At 39.8% G+C, this 20954-nt stretch overlaps 1 protein-coding gene and 1 pseudogene across 1 annotated transcript in view; one reads left to right on the top strand and one right to left on the bottom strand.

The window, feature by feature from the left end:
• LOC122639701 overlaps window positions 1-7886 on the top strand; it is a 16003-nt pseudogene extending 8117 nt beyond the window's left edge.
• The window catches only part of LOC122639693 (phosphatidate cytidylyltransferase 4, chloroplastic-like), a 25387-nt gene extending 4433 nt beyond the window's left edge, over window positions 1-20954 (bottom strand). Inside the window, exons 1-3 of the mRNA XM_043832598.1 lie at window positions 20682-20954; window positions 16865-16998; window positions 12796-12911 (exon numbers count right to left, since the gene is read on the bottom strand). Of these exons, the coding sequence (XP_043688533.1) occupies window positions 12796-12911; window positions 16865-16998; window positions 20682-20939 (508 nt within the window). The 5' untranslated portion in view covers window positions 20940-20954. The remainder of the gene's footprint in view (window positions 1-12795; window positions 12912-16864; window positions 16999-20681) is intronic.

Here is a 20954-nt window from a genome sequence, read left to right as displayed (position 1 = left end):
GGCCATCCCCTTACTATACGCGGTGGTAGGAGAGGAGCTAGAGCACACACCATGACGACTAAGCCTGAGCCTATTGGGTACGCATCTGGACTAAGGGTGTCAATCGGTTCGGTTTCGATCATTCGGTTCGGTTCCATGCCTTGATGGTGTGACCCGAAACCAAACCAAAAACCGAGTCAGTTCTGGGACTGACAACCGAATCCGAATCTACTCGGTTCGGTTACGGTTCTAATTCGGTTTTCAAATACGGTTCCAAACTTGCATCCCAAAGTAATAACATGATAACTAGGGAGTGATTGGTGGTAAATGGAGTGGTTAAATTGACTGAAGATGTTATGGCTAAGGGTGTAGCATTTATAGTGGTGGTAACGTGTTAAAGAGAAATAGCCGTTAAATGGGGTAGTAGGGATAAAAGCAATTGTGACACATGGGACTGTAATAGTTGCTGGTTTTGTAACTGATTGAGATTTGTAACGTTGGAAGGTGTGAGTGGACCTATAGCGTTGGAAGTTGTGGGAGAAGTGGAGTTGGAAGTAATGGTAGATAGGTAATGGGATTGTAACAGCTGGTGGTTTTGTAATTGATTGAGATTTGTAACATTAGGAGGGGTGAGTGGATATGTAACGTTGAAAGTGGTGGGAGTGGTGGAGTGGGAAGTAATGGAAGGTAGTAATGGAATTGACTGTTGAGAATTTGAAAACTTGGCTGTTGGGAAGGGTGTCAAAACCAAACCGAGAAAGAGAAATAGTGGAAAAATGGAAAGTGGAATATGAAAGGTCATTCGATTAGACGGTTACCGAAAAAACAAAGAAAAGATATAGGGTTTTTGATTTTGCTGTTTTAGATACTTACCATTTACCAAAAAAATTTAAAAGATATAGGGTTTTGCGTTAAGTGTGGTATTCTGTTCGGTTTCGGTTCAAACCGACGGGTCTTGACAAAAAACCGAAATGAACCGAACCGAATTAAATAACCATATACCAGACCCGAAACCAAATCGAATAAATTCGGTTAGGCTCAATTTCGGGTTCGGTTTTCGGTTTCGATTTGTTTTGACACCCTTAATCTGGACTACTGGCACAGTTCCCTCATTCGAGAGGATATTGCAGCATTTTGCAGGTTTATGACACAACTGAGTAGCCCTTCTTCTACACCTACAGTGCCAGACTCTTCGACTTCAGCCTTGTAGGTCTCTCCGTTTGCTCCTTCCATTGCTTGTTCTTGGGTCATTGACTCTAGCGCCACCAATCATATGACTAGTATGTCTCAGTGTTATGATTCATATCTATCTGCTTTGGTAGGGATAAGGTAAGGGTTGTTGACGGTTCCCTTTCTTCTATTTCTAGTAAAGATAGTGTTCATGTTACCTCTTCTATTTCTCTTGATTCTGTTCTTTATGTTCCTAACTTTGCCACTAACCTCTTAACTGTGAGCCATCTAATCAAATCCCTAAACTTTCCTTATCATTGTCTTTTTTAGGATTTAGTAACAAAGAGGATTATTGGTAGTAGACGTGAGGAGAAAGGGCTTTACCTTCTTGAACTCAGAACATCCCTTTTTCCTACAGCTCAGTCCTATGTGTGTGAACGTAGTGACAACAGTACTGTCGATTCTATTATGCTTTGGCATCAATGTGCTTCCCTTCTTTTGTTGTTATGAAAAAACAGTTGCCACATAGCCCACACTTTTTTTTTCTTTCTTTTTCTTCCCATGTTTTTCAATGTGAACCATGTATGTTTACTAAACATTGTTGTTCTTCTTATCCCTATCATGATAATAGAGCAACTATTCCTTTTCATATTGTGCATACTGATATTGGACATGTGGGCAGAGATCGTAGAGGCTGATGAGGTTCACGGAGGTTATAGAGTTGGGGAGAGGAATGAAGAGGGGATCTTAATGCTAGATTTTGCGATAGCGTTTGATCTGTGCATTGCAAATACCTTTTTTAAAAAGAGAAATGAACACTTAATCACCTACAAGAGTGGGCAACATGCAAGCCAAATAGATTTCTTCCTAACTAGAAGGTCTGACAGACTTTTATGTAAGGTTATACTAGGAGAGAGCTTAACCGCCCAACATAAACTGGTGGTCTTAGATATGTACCTCGGTATGAAGCAACCTAAGAAGGCAAAACATGTGTGTCCTAAGATAAAAAGGGGGTGATTACAAGGAGCTCTCCTAGAGTCATTTACCGATAAAGTGGCTCTACAAGGAAGGTGAGATTTTGAAGGAGATACCAACGAGATGTGGATTGAGATGATGACTTGTATTAAGAAGGTTGCTAAAGAAGTCCTAGGGGTTTCCAAGGGTATGCGTTTGAGCCCTAGAGAAACTTGGTGGTGGGATGATGAGGTCCAAGCAACCATTAAAACTAAGAAAGACCATTTTAAGACTTGGCAAAGGACTAACGAGGCAGAGGATAAAGTGAGATATTACGTGGACAAAAAAGAAGCTCGAAAGATTGTGGGGAAGGCAAGAGCGAAGAAATATGATGACCTTTATGAAAAACTTAGTACAAAGGAAGGGAAAAATGTGATCTATCAGATAGCTAAATTAAGAGAAAGGAAGACCAGAGATTTGGACCATGTTAGATGCATTAAGAGCGAGGATGGTAAAGTACTAATACAGGATGCAAACATTTTGGAGAGATGGGGTGAATATTTTTACACTCTACTAAATGGAGCTACCCTGACTGATAGGATGGATTCGGAAGTAGAGAGGAATAGTCCTAAAGCCAAGACTTGTCATGGACTTCTACAACAAATTGGCGAGGTGGAAGTTAAAGAGGCCCTACGAAAGATGAAGATAGGCAAAACACTGGGACCAGATGAGATCCTAATTGAAGTGTGGAAGAGCTTAAGAGTACGGGGTGTATCTTGGCTAACCAAGTTGATTAACAAGATTTTGAGTACAAAGAAAATGACAGATGATTGGAGGAGAAGCATTGTAGTTCCAATTTATAAGAACAAAGGTGATATCCAGAACTGCAATAACTATAGAGGCATTAAACTAATGAGTTATACCATGAAACTATGGGAGAAAATCATTGAAGCCCACCTAAGAGAAACTGATATTTCAGAGAACCAATTTGGCTTTATGCCAGGGAGATCCACAACAGAAGTTATTTACCTTCTAAGAAGGCTTATGAAAATTTTTAGAGCTTACAAAAGGAATCTCTATGTAGTCTTTATCGACCTAGAAAAGGCCTATGATAGAATTCCTAAAGAGCTCATTTGGCATGTCCTAGGGAAGAGAAGGAACTCAAGTAACTATGTGGATATAATTAAGAACATATATGAGGGTGTGGTGACAAGTGTCAGAATTGCAAAGGACCAAAGTAGTGAATTCCCAATACAATTGGGTTACACCAAGGATCAGCTCTAAGCCCTTATTTGTTTGCACTCATCATGGATGATTTAACCAGGCACATCCAAGATGAGGTTCCTTGGTGTATGCTTTTCATTGATGATATTGTGTTGATAGACGAGACTGTGGAAGGGATTAACGCGAAGTTAGAGTTATGGAGATCTTGCTTGAAATCAAGAGGTTTTAAGTTAAGCAGAACAAAAACAGAATATATGATGTGTAACTTCACTCAAACCAGGAGAGGTGATGAAGTGGTGAAACTTGAGGAGCCAGAGCTGCCACAAAGTGAATGCTTTAAATCCCTGGGGTCAACCATTAACAAAGAGAGTGATATAGAGGACAATGTTTCCCACAGAATTAAAGCAGGATGGATGAAGTGGAGAGGTGCTTCAGGAGTTCTATGTGACAAACGCATGTCTATTAAGCTTAAGGGAAAATTCTACAGGACAATAATAAGATCAGCGATGACTTATGGGGCGGAATGTTGGGCCGTTAAGAAGAGTAATATAAATAAGATGAGTGCATCGGAGAAGAGGATGTTGAGGAGGATGTGCAACAAGACTGGGAGAGATAGAGTAAGGAATGATTGTACTAGGACCAATTTGGGAGTTGCACCAATCCAGGACAAGCTCTGTGAGAGCCGCTTGAGGTGGTATGGTCATGTCCAATGGAGACCCATGGATGCACCAGTAAGGAAGAGTGACCGGATACAGTTTGAAGGAGCTAAAAGAGGTAAAGGCAGGCCTAAAATGACTATGGGTGAAGTGGTAAGAAAGGATTTGCATGTGGTAGGGCTCGATCCTAGTATGACAGTGGATAGAGTTGTTTAGAGGACAAGGACCCGTGTAGCCGACCCCTTATAGGGGGATGTTCCTTGGATGCTGCTTGGACTACTGCTTAGACTTTTTCCTTTTGTAATTTTATTTTCTCTTTTGTACTTCTTTTTACTCCTTTTTACCTTTTTTTTTCCTACTCCCTCCTACTTCTCTTCTCCCTATTACTGTCATAGCCGCTTCGGATCCATGTAGCCGACCCCATTTAGTTGGGATAAGGTTATGCTTGTTGTTGTAATGTTTAGGGACTCGTTCCCACTACCTCTTTATTTGAGTATCGATTTTTTGTTTGATTTGTTGATTATTGTTCCAGCACTACTTGAACTTTTTGATGAAACACAAGAGTGATGTCTATGATGCCTTCAAAAACTTCTATCAAATGATTTGTACTCAATTTGATACCAGAATTAAAATTATTCGTTCTGATAAAGGGGGGGAGACATGTATGGTGGACTCTAAAACCTTTTTACCGATAATGGCATTATCCATCAGCTTGCTTGTGTTACACACCCCCAACAGAATGAGATAGCTGTGGGGAAAATTTGTCATTTGTTGGAAGTCACTAGGGCAGTCTTTGGTATAGTTTAAATTTATGTTTATTTGACACATAAACATAAATAGATGTGTTTGGTATGATTTATGATCCCTATTTATCATTAAAATAAATCAATATAAACATAAATTCATAAACAATTTGAGAGTTGTTTATGATTTATCATCATAAGCTGTTAATATTTGTTTATGTGAGTACCATTAATGAACATGTGCATAATTACTACTTAAGCAGGGGTAAAATGGTAAGATTAATGAAAAGTAGAACAAAACCACTGTTTTCTCTCTTCAACCTCCACCCTCTCAAAATATATTAGGGGTGTCAAAACCTAACCTGAACCGATGAAACTGAGCTGAACTGACCGAAACCAAGGTGAACCTACCGAACCAATATGAGCTTATTGGATCATGTTTCGGATTGGGGTTTTTTTAATCCGAAACCAAACCGGACTGCATTGAAGCCAATAAGACATTGAACCGAACCTAAAAAACTGGATCGAAACCAATATAAACCTGGTAAGAAATCAATACCAGCTTGAAATTTATTAAAAATACACTTTTTCTTCATGCTTTTAAATATATTTACAAGGCAACCCGAAACCAAACCGATACGAATCTGAAATAAAACCGAAATCAGTGCACCCTTGTTGGATCATGTTATGGACTTACTCATTCTCACACTGAAAATGGTGATACCGAACCAAAACCGATCCAAACCGGCCAATTGACACCCCTAACATATATCATATTATAATATATATATATATATATGGATATAATATAATATAAATTATATTATATTATGTATTATCATATAATATAAATTATATTATATTATATATTATCAAATAATATCTTATAATATAAAATATATACTACTCTATATCTATATATATTATAATATTATAATATTATATTATTATCATACATAATATATTCTTTACTTAAGTATACCAAACCTATTTGTCATTATATAATATATTATATCTAGTAGTAACCAAACGATTATTGTTTATAGCCCATATCCTATTATCATAATTGATTATTCATAAATAGGTTATAAATATAAATATAAACTATGCCAAACAGAGCCTAGGAGCCTGTTATATGCATAGTTGTCAAGGCGTCGCCTAGGTGCCTAGGTCGCCTAGGCAAGCACCTTGGACGCCTGGCCTAGTTGGTGTCAACTGACATTTGGACCCTCTCCACCGCCTTGGGTCGCCGAGACGCCGTGACAACTATGGTAATATAGCATGCATGTCCTTAAAACGTTTTGTCTGATGCCCTTCTTGCCGCTGCCTTCTTAATCAATGGCATACCTACTAAACTCCTTGGTTCCAAATCCCCTTTGGAAACTTTATCTCCTCAGGTTTCTACTTCTATCTTGGGCATGTCTATTATGTTCATGTTAATAAGTCTATTCGGACTAAGCTTAACCCCAAGACCCTCAAATGCCTTTTTCTTAGGTATTCCCCCTCTATCAAAGGCTATAAGTGCTACCAACCCTCTTGCCGGAGGCGACTTCTCTCCAAAGATGTCACCTTCTTTGAATCTGTATCTTTCTTTACTCCCCATCAGCAACCTCTTTAGGGGGAGCATAGTGCTCACCACACTGATTGGGAAAGCAAGATCTGTATTATAATCCGTAAGGTAGATGAGCTTCCCAACCAGTCGCCGATACCGACCTGGGTCATCTAACAATACTCCTTCATCTGCTACAAGCTTACAGGTAGAATCCATGGGGGTGTCGGCTGGTCTACATTAGGGCTGTAAATGGATAGCCGAAAATCCAACTCCGATCCGAGTTCGAATCCGTTTAGGAGGTTCCGAATCCAAAATTTTGGTTTCCGAAAAATATCCGAATCCGTCCGAAAGCTAATCGGATTCGGAGTCGGATAATCTGTTATCCGATTGTAAATTATGATTATTTAAGTTTTTTTATAAAAAATATATGAATATTACTATATCACCCTTATTATTAGTATTTTTACAAGGTTATTTTTGTGATATTAGTATTTTTACAAGGTTATTTTTGTGATATGATCCTAACAAACTAGGAGTGTAACCCTAATCGAGTAATCCCTATTCTCTTCTTCCCTCTTTCACTCTCGATTCTCAAGTCTCAACATTTCAAGCCCTCAACGGTGCCGGCACTCTACACTCAAGCCTCAAGCAGTCAAGCCTCAAGGTCACTCACTCTTGATTCTCGACTCTAAGCGGCACCGGCAACAGCACACGCACAACCCTCTCGACTCTCGATTCTCACCGGCAGCGACACTTTCTCTTGGTTCTGTCTCTCGCTCTCTTCTCTTTGCTCTTTTTCCTTCTTTTTTTTCTTTTCACTAGGTCGAACTCTAGAAGGGGTTAATCGAAGTTTCAGGAGGGAAAAAAAAGGGGTGGTGGGCATTTTCTATGGGAATCGACGGTGGGTTTTTTTTAGGGGTGATTTTCAGTGAAAATTGAAGAAGTTATCTGGTTTGGGGTCAAGGAATTGGGTGGGAATGAGAGTCGAAGGGAGGGGAGGGTGAGAAGATGCCGGCTGGCCATGGTGCACGATCAAGAGCGAGAGATCTGTTCGCTCGTCCCTTCAGGACGAAGGGTTACATTCCATTGACGACGTATCTGAGGACATTTAAGATCGGAGATTTCGTCGATATCAAGGTTAACGGAGCCGTTCACAAGGGTATGCCACACAAATTCTACCATGGCCGCACCGGTAGGGTCTGGAACGTCACCAAACGTGCAATTGGCATTGAAATCAATAAGCAGGTTGGACAAAGAATAATCAGGAAATGAATTCATGTCCGTGTGGAGCATGTTCAGATTTCAAGGTGTGGAGAGGAACTCCGACTATGAAAGGTAAAAAATGATCAACTAAAGGCAGAGGCTAAGGCCCGAGGTGAGGTCATTAGCACAAAGAGGCAGCCAGAGGGGCCTAAACCAGGTTTCATGGTGGAAGGTGCTGGAAACTGTGACCCCCATCCCCTATGATGTTGTTAATGATCTCAAAAGTGGTTACTAGGTCAGCAGTTCATTTTTGCCTTCGTTTCGGTTTTTGTTTTGGTATTCTTGGACCCCTGATGGGATTTAGAACTTTAGATCTGAGTTTTGTTTACTTTTATGATTGTTTTTTAGTAAACAAGAACATCATCCAATAAACTCTCGGATTCGGATATGATAATGCCTTTTAGATCTGAGTTTTGTTTACTTTTATGATTGTTTTTTAGTAAACAAGAACTTCTGATTCGTTTATCTATGAGTTAGAAATGCAAGTTGAAGCCCTTCTCTTGGAGATCTTGAAGGGTAATTTTTATTGTAGGAAAAAAAAAAAAAAGAGAGTCGAAGGGAGGAGTGTTTTGCTGTGAACGTCGAGGGTTTTTGTTTGTTCGCTGTTACAGGCTTACAGCAGGGGGTAATGAAAGGGAGAATAGATTTTACTGTTGGAGTCGAGAGGGGGGGTTTTGGGGAGATTGGGAGATGGGGCTGCTGACCTGCTGTAGATGGTTTTTTTTACAGCTCTTTACAGTTGAGAGGGGGGGTTTGGGGAGATGGGGTTGCTGTAGATGATTTTTTTTACAGTTCTTCACAGCTCTTGGTGGCAGAGGGCAAAAGCATGGACGACAAAACTGGGTGTAGAATGTAATCGGAGTCGGAAATCCATAAGTGTAATGTTCACAAATCAGATAGTTTATCGGATCGGATAATATCCGGATCATGGTACTAAATCTCGTTTCGTTTCGGTGTTTCGGTCTGACCAAAATTTCCGAGATACCAAAATTTTGTCGTCGAAATATGGTATTTTTCTGTGGGTGTCAAATGCCAAAAATGTCCGAGATTTCCGAAATTTTTGAAACGAGATGACCGAAATTACCGAGATTTTTGAAATTTCATCGAAATTTCCGAAATATTCGAAATATTGCATTTTTTCATATCGGACTTGCGTTTCGTTTCGGACAGGTCAAGATACTCGAAATATTCGATATCTCGACCGAAATTTCGCGAGTTTAGTACTATGATCCGGATATCCGATAAACTCTCGGATTCAGATATGATAATGCCTTTTAGATCTGAGTTTTGTTTACTTTTATGATTGTTTTTTAGTAAACAAGAACATCTGATTCGTTTATCTATGAGTTAGAAATGCAAGTTGAAGCCTTTCTCTGGGAGATCTTGAAGGGTAATTTTTATTGTAGGAAAAAAAAAAAAAAAGAGAGTCGAAGGGAGGAGTGTTTTGCTATGAACGTCGAGGGTTTTTGTTTGTTCGCTGCTACAGGCTTACAGCAGTGGGTAATGAAAGGAGAATAGATTTTTACTGTTGGAGTCGAGAGGGGGGGTTTTGGGGAGATTGGGAGATGGGGCTGCTGACCTGCTGTAGATGGTTTTTTTTTACAGCTCTTTACAGTCGAGAGGGGGGGTTTGGGGAGATGGGGTTGCTGTAGATGATTTTTTTACAGTTCTTCACAGCTCTTGGTGGCAGAGGGCAAAAGCATGGACGACAAAACTGGGTGTAGAATGTAATCGGAGTCGGAAATCCATAAGTGTAATGTTCACAAATCGGATAGTTTATCGGATCGGATAATATCCGGATATCCGATAAACTCTGGGATTCGGATATGATAATGCCTTTTAAATATCCGTCGGATATCGAATCGAATTCGGATATTGCATTCGTTAAACAGATTCGGATTCGGATTCGGATAGTAGTGAATCCGAGCCGAATCCGAGCCATTTACAGCCCTAGTCTACATTTCAACATATTAGTCTCTCCTTGTAGATCCTGCACATACTTCCGCTGCGAAATGTTTGAGTGAAAAGACTGCTGATGTCACCCCTTCTCGTCCACCCTTTCCTCTTCAGCTATTCCTCCATTTCTGTTTTCTGTTGGAAAACACAAAAAGTGGATATTGTCGATATTGTTGATCATTCGGGTGTTGGTTTTGGTAATGAGGAGTTACTTGTATACAAAAGAAAGGGAAAGAAGACATGCCAAGGGTCCTCTTTGGATCTGCATCCTATGACCTCAGTCAGGCAACATTCCTTCCCTTCCTTCTAAGTTAGTTACTTATCTTCATCTTCATCGAAACCCTAGTTCTTCTTCTTCTTCTATGAACTAGGGTTTCACCTGAAACAAGAGACTTGAATGACTCTCAAAACAGCTACTGGTTACTGCTCTGATACCATGTGACATAACCAAGGATCTGTGTAACCAGTACCTGCAACTCTGCAAGTAGTGGGAGAAAATAGAGAAGAGAGAAAGAATGAAAGAGAAGAATGAGACTACAAGTAGAATAGCAGCCAATAGAAGTAGCTACCTCCCTCATCATGTATATATATATATCAACTAATTATAAGAGAGCCAGGACTAGAAGCCTTGAGGAAATGGGAAAGAGAAAGACTCCTAGCTAAAATAGGAAAATAAAGATCTAATTTAAATAGGAAATTAATAAAGTAAATCTAGCCTAAGCAATACTTAACCACCACGATAGGGACACTCCCCCTATCGTGGTACACATCTTAACAAAATCCAAGATTGCTTAAATCTGATTTATATTGAAGGAGTTATGTACCGGTCAAACTTAATTTGGTGCGTGCGAATGTTGTCAAAATCACTCTGAATGAAAATATTTTTTTAGGCATCAAAACAGATGAATATTTTACTGCACTTTTTATCCTTTATTTTTATTGGATTCAAATAGGGGGGTATTTGCTTATTTATAAATAATATCTTAAATAAATGAAATAACAAATTTATTTCATTTACTTAAATGATATTAGGCAAAAATAAGTGTTTGTCCTAGTTTTTGGCACAAGTGTATCCTGGTTTCCCACTAAGTGAAACTCCTATTTGGACTTTGATTTTTCAAAATCTAATAGTGTCATTGTGTTTAAATGGCCCCAAATAGGTTGTATACCAACTTTCAAGACCAAACTAGGTCTAAAACCCACCGAAACCAGCCATTGAGTTCAAATAAAAACATTACCCCAATTCGCCGAGATGTCGGCCTAACTCGGTTTTTGGTCAGGGCAAAACCTGTACCAAAACCAAGTTCTTGAACCATGCGCTCAACAAGGTTACCATTGCCTGTTAAGGGAGAACATCTAAGTTAATGAGTTGTCGGAGTGTGACTGGTTGAAACCCTGGGCCTAGGTAATTGTTTTGTAAAGAGTTTGCAAAAGTGATTTTATTTTATATTATAAAAATTTAAATCTATTTGAAAAGTGATTAAAAATATTTTTTTGTCCAATCACTGGTCATGACACTCCTTTAGTTAATTGTGGTGGACCCGTTTGCATGGCGGTGATTTTTATACCATGGTTGCAAGTCCACTATGGCTGCTGGTTGTGGTGGGGAGAAAGTGCAATGAAAATATCTACCACAGGGGGTTTTCGGGTTACACTTTTTTAGATATGACCTTTTGTGCAATTAAGGATAACTTAAGAGGCTACCCTATAAGATCACACCACTTGGCACGATCTCATCTGTTAGATTGTAATGTCCTAAGTAGGCTTTTTCTATTTAAGAGAAGCTTGGCACAAACGCTAAATTGCACTCGCATTACAATTGTTATTTCACAATATTCTCTTAGAGAAGAGAAAGAGAGACTTGAGAGAGAAAAGAAAGTCTTCTTCTTCCTCAAGCTAGGGTTTCTCCCATTGAAGTTGGTGCAATTGAACGAAGGTCGTGCATCGTGACCTCGTGCTGCATTCCATTGGAGGAACATGTCGCTTGTGCGTTCGAGGTAAACCTATCAAACCCGAACTTGATTCGTTATCACATGTATTCATCGAGATCCTATTACCGCTTAATTTTTGTTATGTATCTGGTATCGAACCACGTCCGCTGCTGCTTTCACCTTTCTTTGGGTTGGAAATCGAGTTCCAAAGCGAGGTCGGTTGGTGGGGAACTGAATGAATTCCCACTAAATCCGGCATGTCAACCCCTGACTGACCGGAGGCCTCCGAAATCCTCTCACCCTATCCCCATCTCAGCATTCACAGGGCCCCCCTCCTCTATCTACGCAGGGGTCCTCTCCCACCTCCCCCGTCTTCCCCCTTTTCCCATCGGGCTTTCTCCCTCCCTTTGTTCAGCCCCTCACCCCCTCCTGCCCTCAATCATCCCTTGCCCCCCCCCCCCCTCACATTTGTTTTTACAGACGATGCCATAAAAATTAAAAGCTCCCTGCCTTATCCCAAGAAGTTGTCAGTTGCCACTACCATCTCTGCCTACCTAATGAATCAGGAGGTCATTTGGAATTCTCGAGATCTTTATTTCTCGTCCAAACAGGACGAAGTACGATCTCATTTAAAGCTTCAGTACGATGTCCTCTGCTGCCTTGGTGAAGGAGGAGTTTGTCCTTCAATAGAGATTGGCTATCCATGCTCATGTCTTTTGCCAGGACATTTTGCCGTGTTATGGTGAGCAAAGCATTTTTTTTAGGGCTATCTACAATATCTGGTTCGAGCGCAATCTCTCAAGAAGATCCACAAAGTCTAGATCTGTCCAGCAGATTTGGAACTCTTCCTTATTTGATGTTAGATCATTGATAGCTTTGGCCCCGTAAATTTGTCTGTTTGTAGTTTTTTGGGGCCTTTCCCCTTCTCTTTTGCAGGCCCTTGCCTGCCTCCGTCCCTCTGTAAAGGCAGGGTCTTGTAAGAGGTATGTTGTTTTGTTTGTTCTCTCCCCTCTTCTCTTTCTTTGGTAATGAATTTTTTATTCATCCACAAAAAAATAAAAAGCATAATTAAAAAAAAAAAACTTGGAAAGTAGAACAGCCAAAATATAAATTAGATGAGAAACTTTTATCCATCCCCAACACCTAGATAAATATCCTAATTTTAATAGCAGGGAAGTTTCAGAAGATGACAAGATGACCTGCTATGCTTTATGGGAAAAAAATACACAGCAATCAAGAAATAATGTGAACATAAAATGAAAAATGAAGTCAATTCAATAGCATAAAAAGGTTATACAAAGATCAAATGAACTTCTAGTTGCCATGTCTTTCCAGAAATTTCAACTATTGCTAGCCTGAGCACTTACCATGTCCAGGAATGAGGGACCCAGAGTCCTTGACACCAGCATCACGTTTAATCATCGACTCGATAAGATCACCAAAAAGAGATCCCATAAAATTCAAGAATCCAAAAGCTGCAGCACTGATGATTATTCGGACAGTATTCCAACACCCCCCCAGGAAAAAAAAAAGAAAAAGAAAAGAAGAATAAAAGGTTAGTTTAGGAGCTTGTCTTCATGGGTTTATATACAAAATAGAGACTAATTAAAAAATCTGTGATAGATTACGAATATAAGTAGAGAGGAATAGTCCCAAGTCAATATGATAAGAAACTAATAGTTGTGCCTCACCAGTCACCATGAAGAGGTGATAAACCAAAAGTTGAAGCAATCAGGTGAAATGACTTGCTTTAATCGTATTCTTTGCCATGGTCAAAAGCTATGTAACAAGTACATGTTCACTTGTGTCTGTCAAAAAAGAGTCTGGCGTGGCATCCATAAGAACCCAAAATATCTACACGACCATAAATGTATGTAATAATTATGTTTTTACTTTTTATTATAGGCAACATCCAGGTGCAATACAAACAATGCTTCTCCACGATGCTATATTGCTATTTATAATCATACTTCAAAACTTCGACCGAAAAATGTCAAAATTTCAGCGAAATAATTCAATACGACATGAACCGAAAGAAATCCTATGTGAAACACAGGGAAGTCCAAATTTCGGCAAAATTTCGGTCATTTTGACTCATTTCAGGGAAGTTTCAATCATAGGCCCATACATAAAAGCAAGATTCCGACAAATTTTGATTCATTTCATCAAAATTTTGAGCTTTCACACCCTTTTGCCATAGTTCCAAAATGCTAGAAAGCCTCAATTTTGGCAAAATTCTTCATTTTGCTGCTGAATCAAGGCTTGGTGGTCAATTGAGGAGCATCCACTTCAACATTTGGGTGAATTTGAAGCATCATTTGGTCAACTTTCCCCTAATTTCAAATTCCCCACCTATAGGACTGCTATGATGGATATTTGAGAGATTCTTCAGGCAGAGGATGACATGGCTATCATATATCATAGGATCCAAAGACAAACTATGAATTTAGGTTTTTTCTTCCCAAACTAATGATTCAAAGTTTCAAACATGTGTAAACATCTTAAATAGGCAACCCAAGAAGTTTTGCGGCAAAATTCTAAGTCTTGGCCACTGAAATGGCCATTTTGAAATTTCCAACGAAATGGACCAAATTTTGATGGGAATTCGACCATTCGCCGAAACATTTCGGTTTCGGTGGGGGCTCGAAAATCACACGGAAATTCGAAATTTAGAACATTGTATATAATTAAGTTTCCATTCTGCAGGTAATCATTTCCTCCCTATCTCACTCTTTCTTTTTAAAAGGAGAGAAAGGTATTAAAAGTTCCCAGCCATGTTGACATGCATGTCAATGTCCTGCACGAGGACAAAAACATTGTATGTAATTAAGTTTCCATTCTGCAGGTAATAATTTTATCTGCCATAGCTCCTAAATTAGCTCTAATTTGTTCATTTCTTTGTTGGTTTTACCACTCATCCATCTCAACATCCTCATTTCAGCTACACTAAGTTTGTTTATGTGTTGTTTCTTCAATGCCCAACATTCTGCTTCATACATCATTGTTGGCAGTATAATTGTCTGATAAAATTATTTTTTGAGTATTAAAGGAATACGCCAATTACACAACACTCCAAACACACCTCTCCACTTCATCCACCCAATTCTAATTCTTTGTGCAACATCATCCTCTATTTCTCCTTCTTTATTTATGATTGAACCTAAGTACATAAAATTTCACTTTGTGGTGTCTCCCTATTATGAATTTTTACCACCCTACTTTCAATCCTATTGTTACTAAAGTTACACACCATATACCCTGTTTTTGTTCTACTTATCTTAAAAAGTTTTGATTCCAAGGTTGATCTCCATAATTCCAACTTTACATTTATCCTTGCTTTTATTTCATCCACCAAAACAATATCATCAACAAAAGGCATACGCCAAGGGATCTGATCTTGAATGTCTCTGGTCAGCTCATCTATGATTAGCATAAGCAAATACAGGCTAAGAGCTGATCCTTGATGTAACAACTGTAATTGGGAATTCAATACCCCGCCCCCCAGAAGATCTTACACTAGTCACTACACCATAATACATATCTGTAACTATGTCCACATATTTACTCAAAACACTTTTTTCCTCTAACACTTACCAAATTAACTCACTAGGGATTCTACCATAAGCCTTTTCTAAATCAACAAAGAGCATATGGAGACCATCTTATTAAACAACTTAGTTGGCCAAGTTATTCCACAAATTCCTAAGCTTAACACATTTTAAAACGCTATTACTTGTGTTGTTTTCATGTATTAAGTTGTAGAAATAGTTTTTCCATCTCTCTTTAATCTCCTCATCACTTACTATTTACTAACACATTATCATCTTCACTTGTAATGCATCTAATATGGTAAATTTCTATTCTTCCTTTCCCTCATTTTAGCTAGTTTACAGATATCCTTCTCACCCTCCTTTGCACATATTTAATGAATGAAGGAGATAAAGAGTGGGAAGGGGGGTGAGGCTATATATATTTCACCCATACATACTGAATCTTATTATATTGCCTATAAATACCTACGAGTATTCTAAAACTTCTTTTTGGGGGTGGAGGAGGGGGTAAGGGGCCCCATGGGTTTGCCCCTGTTTACAAAGTCATACCCTCTTCACTGTACAATACAACAGTTATGACATTCTTCTTAGTAATGATAGTCTGCCACATCATTTTCGGACCACATAAGAAAGAACAATTCAGTTGGGACAAGGCTGAGTAGTTGTTGATGTTGTTATAAGAAAGAACAATTCACCTGCTTCCTTTCTTCTTGGATGGTCAATGGAGCGTATTGATGCAACATCAGAAACAAGGCTGATAGGTACACAATTTCATTCAAAAAGGATCACTTAGCTCTAAGATAAAGGGAAAGATTTGCCTGGCTTCAAGTTTCATCCTCTCAACCGAACCAAAGAAAATAATAGAATACTCCAGACATTGCGTCTAGGGAAAGGCACCCCATCCCAGTGAACCATTCACAAATAATTTAACACAACCGGAGGGTTTCCAAGAAAACATTTTTTAAATGACTTTTAGGTGTGAAAAGTTGGAAGAGTCAAAGCCACCTTTCACCTTTCTATCATGAAATACTCTCAACTTTGAATCCTGATTCCTGTCAACATCCGTGCTCAATGAGGACCATCATCCTATTTTTCTTTCTTCTTTTTAAGTGGCTTATTCAAGTTTAATTTTTTGTCTTTGCTTTTTTTTTTAATTAACAAACAGAGCAGTTCTTTTTCTTTTCTTTTTTTGGGTGGGGAGTTACTACATACCCAGTAGGTTTCAGTCAGTAGATGTCACAGGGATATAATTAAAACTCTCAACAATCAGAGCAATGTAGAAAGCTTCTTTCTTGGCTTGGCCACAAATTTAATTGCCCTTTTTTGTTGTTTATACATGGGATGGTGGGGTCCACCCCAAATATTCCTTAAATTACTGATGTCATGAGACGGGAAAGTTGGTTGGTGGTTAGTCATTAGAGGAAACAACAGGATCAGAATTGCGAACTCTGATATCTTGCATGAACCTGACAGGTTTTAGTTAGAATTCACAAACAATTTATTTTTTTATACTGTAAAGATGTCTAGAATAATGGTTGCCTCAATCTAGAGATGAAATAGCCATTATTTCAGAAATTACAGAAAGAAGATTCAACACAATCCAGCTTTTGCGTTAGCCATTCAGTTAAGCTGGTAGCAGAGAAAATATTCATCATGATTTGTGAACTTCAAACCTATGTGCACCCAGGGGGTGCCAAGAAGGGAAAAGTGAATCAAGTATACACTTTCCATATAAAGAAATCATAAAGTTTTCATGAGACAAGAATAAACAAGAAGCCAAAAATGAATCAAAGTATACACTTTCCATTAAAGAAATCATAAAGTTATCATGAGACAAGAATAAAAGCAAGGAAAATGTGACCATGCAAGGAACATTCATTATTACCTCAGTAAAGATGTTGGCCAGTGCAGAATTTTTGATAATATGAGTGCAGTGGCTATACAGCCACCTAAGCCCGCAATAGCTCCTTCCCATGTCTTCTTAGGGCTAATGTTAGTCAGTGGTGTCCGACCAAATGTCTGCATAAAGTAAAGTTGCTTCCAGAAATTAGGGTCTAGCACCCATATATTTTATAGTTCAGACTTTCTTTGTAATTCCTTAAGCAATACAATAGAGTTTATAGCAGACTAGTCAAAATGCCGAAGTCTTCCACACGCTTTGCTTTAAAAGCTCTAACAAGGATCATCATGCGTTTAGTTGAGTAGCACAATTCATGGATATGATTTGTACTAAAGGCTTCAACTCAGAGTTGAAGGTTGGCAAGTCCTTATAGTTAGAAGTAAAGCAAACGATCCTTTGACTGGGTACTATTGCAAAGGTCCAAGATACCAATTCGAGCATTCATCAAAAGGACTTCACACTTGTATGTTCCACCACATGGAAGGAGTTCATGTCCTTCCTCATCAGATGGTTGAAGAAATCCAAGGGATTGATTCAATCCCATGGAAATATCAAAATTACAAAGAAAATAGTGAATTTGGGCATGGTATAGTGCAGTGCTATGCAGAATTATTCCTCTAAGAATGAGTAACATAGAGGTGTATTTTTGCAGTTTCTAAGGAGAATTTTGGTTCAGTCTAGTTAGGAACATCGTTGTCTTTATCTTTGGGTCAGATTTATTAGAAGTAAAGAATCTTATCTCTTTTAGTAAGTAGTAGGGTATGTGTTTTTGTTTTAAGTTTTAATTTCAGTTTGATTTTCTAGTTTCTGCATGCTTTACAACTACAATTATAGAAGAAAGTCCTAGAACCTGGAAAGGTATTGTCGTTGCTGGGATTGCTTTGTGGACTGAGACTACTAAACCATTTTTTATTTTTCTTCATTGTTGCTGCGACTTTTTTCATTGTCTTCTATTTGATGCGCTGCAGGTGTCACTTTTCTGAGAAATCTGAGTTCCCTTCACAGATCAATCTGTACACCAGCCTCACACTTCCTGCTCCCTTCAACAAGAGTTTTTCTTGTAACATAGCATAGTAGTGTTTTTTAATTGCCTAGAATATTTGCATGTTGATGTTCACCTTCTCATCCTTAAAAAATGTTTGTTCTTCTATCTTTTCTTAATGGCCATGAAAAAGACACTTCACCTCTTTGTCAAAACCTGGTAACAGGCTATCAGGAACTTTACAAAATTCCATAACTTCTTGAATATCCATTAGATACTTCAACATCTGCTCACTGCCTCAGCCTATCCATAGTCCCAACTCCCAACTTTATCCCTGACATGGTCAACCTCTTCACCATTTGACACATCTGTCTAAACCAATACCTAGTTCAAGGTAATCAAGGAAATTTGTTGAACATAAACCATCACTTGGGCGGTGAATCAGTGAGTCAAAGTCTCTCAAAACTTCTCACCGTATAGGGGAAAGTCACAGGTTGATCTGGCACACAATCATACAACCATCACAAACCACAACGCAAGATATAGCGTGGTTTGCCAGTGTGGCTACGTCCACGGTGCAAATGGTTACTTGGGCTACAACCCAAATCTAGCCTTGGTATGATACAAAATACACTTCAGTTCAGCAACACCCACTGCTAGGAGCATCAACCTCCAATTCTTGTAGCACCCACTACAAAGGAGCAACAACCCCTCTATCAAGCACCCACTTTTTAGTTTATAAGATATAATCAAAATGGCATATGCAAATGCCTACAATATGCTCAAGGTTATGACTAAGGTGATTCATCAAACACCTAGCCTATAGTTTCACACACATACACATATGAAAATGCAAACAAAGAGCCAAAGAGGTTACCTACACCCAACGTTGCATCCCTTTCTCTTCTCCCACTTATAGGCTTCACTCAACACTAGCAGGGCTTGAAACAATGTTCTTGAGCAAACCAACCCCATCTTGTGCCTTCTTCACAACCCCATCTCGTGCACTTCCAGCTTCAGGATCTCCTCCTGGGCGCCTGCGAACATCCATCGCCCACACTGTCACCGAGGTGATTGCGCATCCCAACATCCACTCCAGTCTGCCCCACCAGGTTGGATCAACTTTAGCTCCTCCTGCTCCCCTGGCATCGATGCAGCCTGGAGTGAACCTACAGCAGCCACTTCAGCTCCCGAGGTCAACGCCTGACCCCCTGGTCCCTGCTCCTGGATCTGCTGGAAGCCTGGATCATCTCCTTTTGTTGTATCCTCTGGTTCCTTTAGCTTCAACGAGAGATCCAACAGAGAAGAGATGTTGATCTCTTCATCAACTGGCCCTCAGGCCCCTCAGGCTCTCCAGATCCCTGGCTCGAATACCCCTGTTGGTCGTCGCAGTCTTCCTCGATCCAACCACCGCAACTCCCTTAGCGAGGTTATCACCTCTCCGGCAACCTGCAACCTTGAACCCCTGCAGACCCTGACCATCTTTTCTCCTTTATCCCATTCTGTTGCAGTTGACCATCCCCCTTCCCCTCCCATCATTTTCACCCACTCGTCCTCATACTACCCCCTCTTCTCCCTACAACCCCTTTATCCTCGCTCCCTCTATCGCGTTCTAACCCTGCTGGACCCCACCCTACCCCTGACCCTAACCAGCTCCGAACCTCGTTTAACCCAACTTTTGAACCGTTGCACCTATCCTTATCCCCTCAAACTTTGGTCCCTTCTCCCATTTTTCTTAACCCCCCAAACCAATCGGCGAACCAGACCAACAACCCCCTGACCCATTGCCCTCTTACTATCTCCCTTAACCAATCTCCTTTGAACCCCATTGAATCGTTGAACCAACCCCAACCCTCTTCAACCGAGAACCAAGCTCTCATCCCCTTGAACCTCTGCCCTACCCACCATGTTTCCCACGGTTTTCCCCTCCCCTCCTTTCGGTCTTGTCTGTTGGTTGATCCCCATCCCCCTCCCCTTGTGGGGCCCTTGCCTTCCTCTCTTGACACCCATCGCATGTCCGCCCTTGCTCCTCCCCCCCCCTGGTTCCCTATGTCCACAAGCGCTACAAAAGCCTTCCCCCTAGGGGATTGTTGCCCAACCCCTTTTAGTTTCCCATGTCTTCTGGATTTCTTTGGAATGTCAGGGGCCTCAATTCCTTGGCAAAGCAGGATAACATTAGGGCCCTCATTAAATCATCTCATTCTTCTTTTTACGCTCTGCTTGAAACCCGTGTTCTTTATGAGAATGCCTCCCGTATTGCCTCCTCCATCGCCCCTTCCTGGTCTTTCCTGGCCAATTATGATCATTCCCCTAAGGGTCGTATCTGGATCCTCTGGGACCCTTCCAAACTCCATACCTCTATCACTTTCTCTTCTACCCAGCCCCTCCACCTTCTCCTTCCCCCCCCCCCTTCTTTCTTTCGGTAGTGTACGCTCACAATCGTGCTATCGACCGAATCCCTTTATGGGTTGACCTCTCCATCCTCAATACCCCCAAGAACATTTGTTTTTTTTCATAATTAGTAGCAAAGCATTAACAAAGAAGTTCATTCATTGCAATGTGCATTTTTTAACAGAGAGGGATCGGATTTTTCATATGACTATAAAGGGAAGACATTGTAGGTTGTTTTTTTTTTATAATCAGCATGCCCTCTTCTTTAATAAACTGAAATATAAATAGAAGTGCATCAAAATATTAAGAGGGAAAAGGGAATTCAGAGGAAAAATCTATATCTGTCTGAGTTCTTCAACCAAAAAATTGAGTGATATTCTACATATAAGAAATGTAAAGCCATATCGATCAATGCCAAAGATGGTATACCTTTCCACCTAAAAAAGCATAAGTATCGGCTGCAATTATGCTGCTAATAGAAATCAAGGTTGCCACAAGACCCACAGTCCAATGTGCTCGGCCACCGAGAAGAATAGGCCATGAAGTTCCTATTTCTGCCAAACATAAACTGGTTAAGAACCAAACTTTAGTGAATGTGCAAGAAAAGCCCCACCAGAACAGAAATACATAAAGGGACACAAGATAATCTAAACGAAAGATGGATTGAGTTATAGAAAATTGGGTCATGAATGGAAAAGTGTG

The sequence above is a fragment of the Telopea speciosissima genome, chromosome 1 (genome assembly GCF_018873765.1).
Source record: "Telopea speciosissima isolate NSW1024214 ecotype Mountain lineage chromosome 1, Tspe_v1, whole genome shotgun sequence".
In the NCBI taxonomy this organism is placed as follows: Eukaryota; Viridiplantae; Streptophyta; class Magnoliopsida; order Proteales; family Proteaceae; genus Telopea; species Telopea speciosissima.
This window is presented reverse-complemented; position numbering and strand designations above follow the sequence as displayed.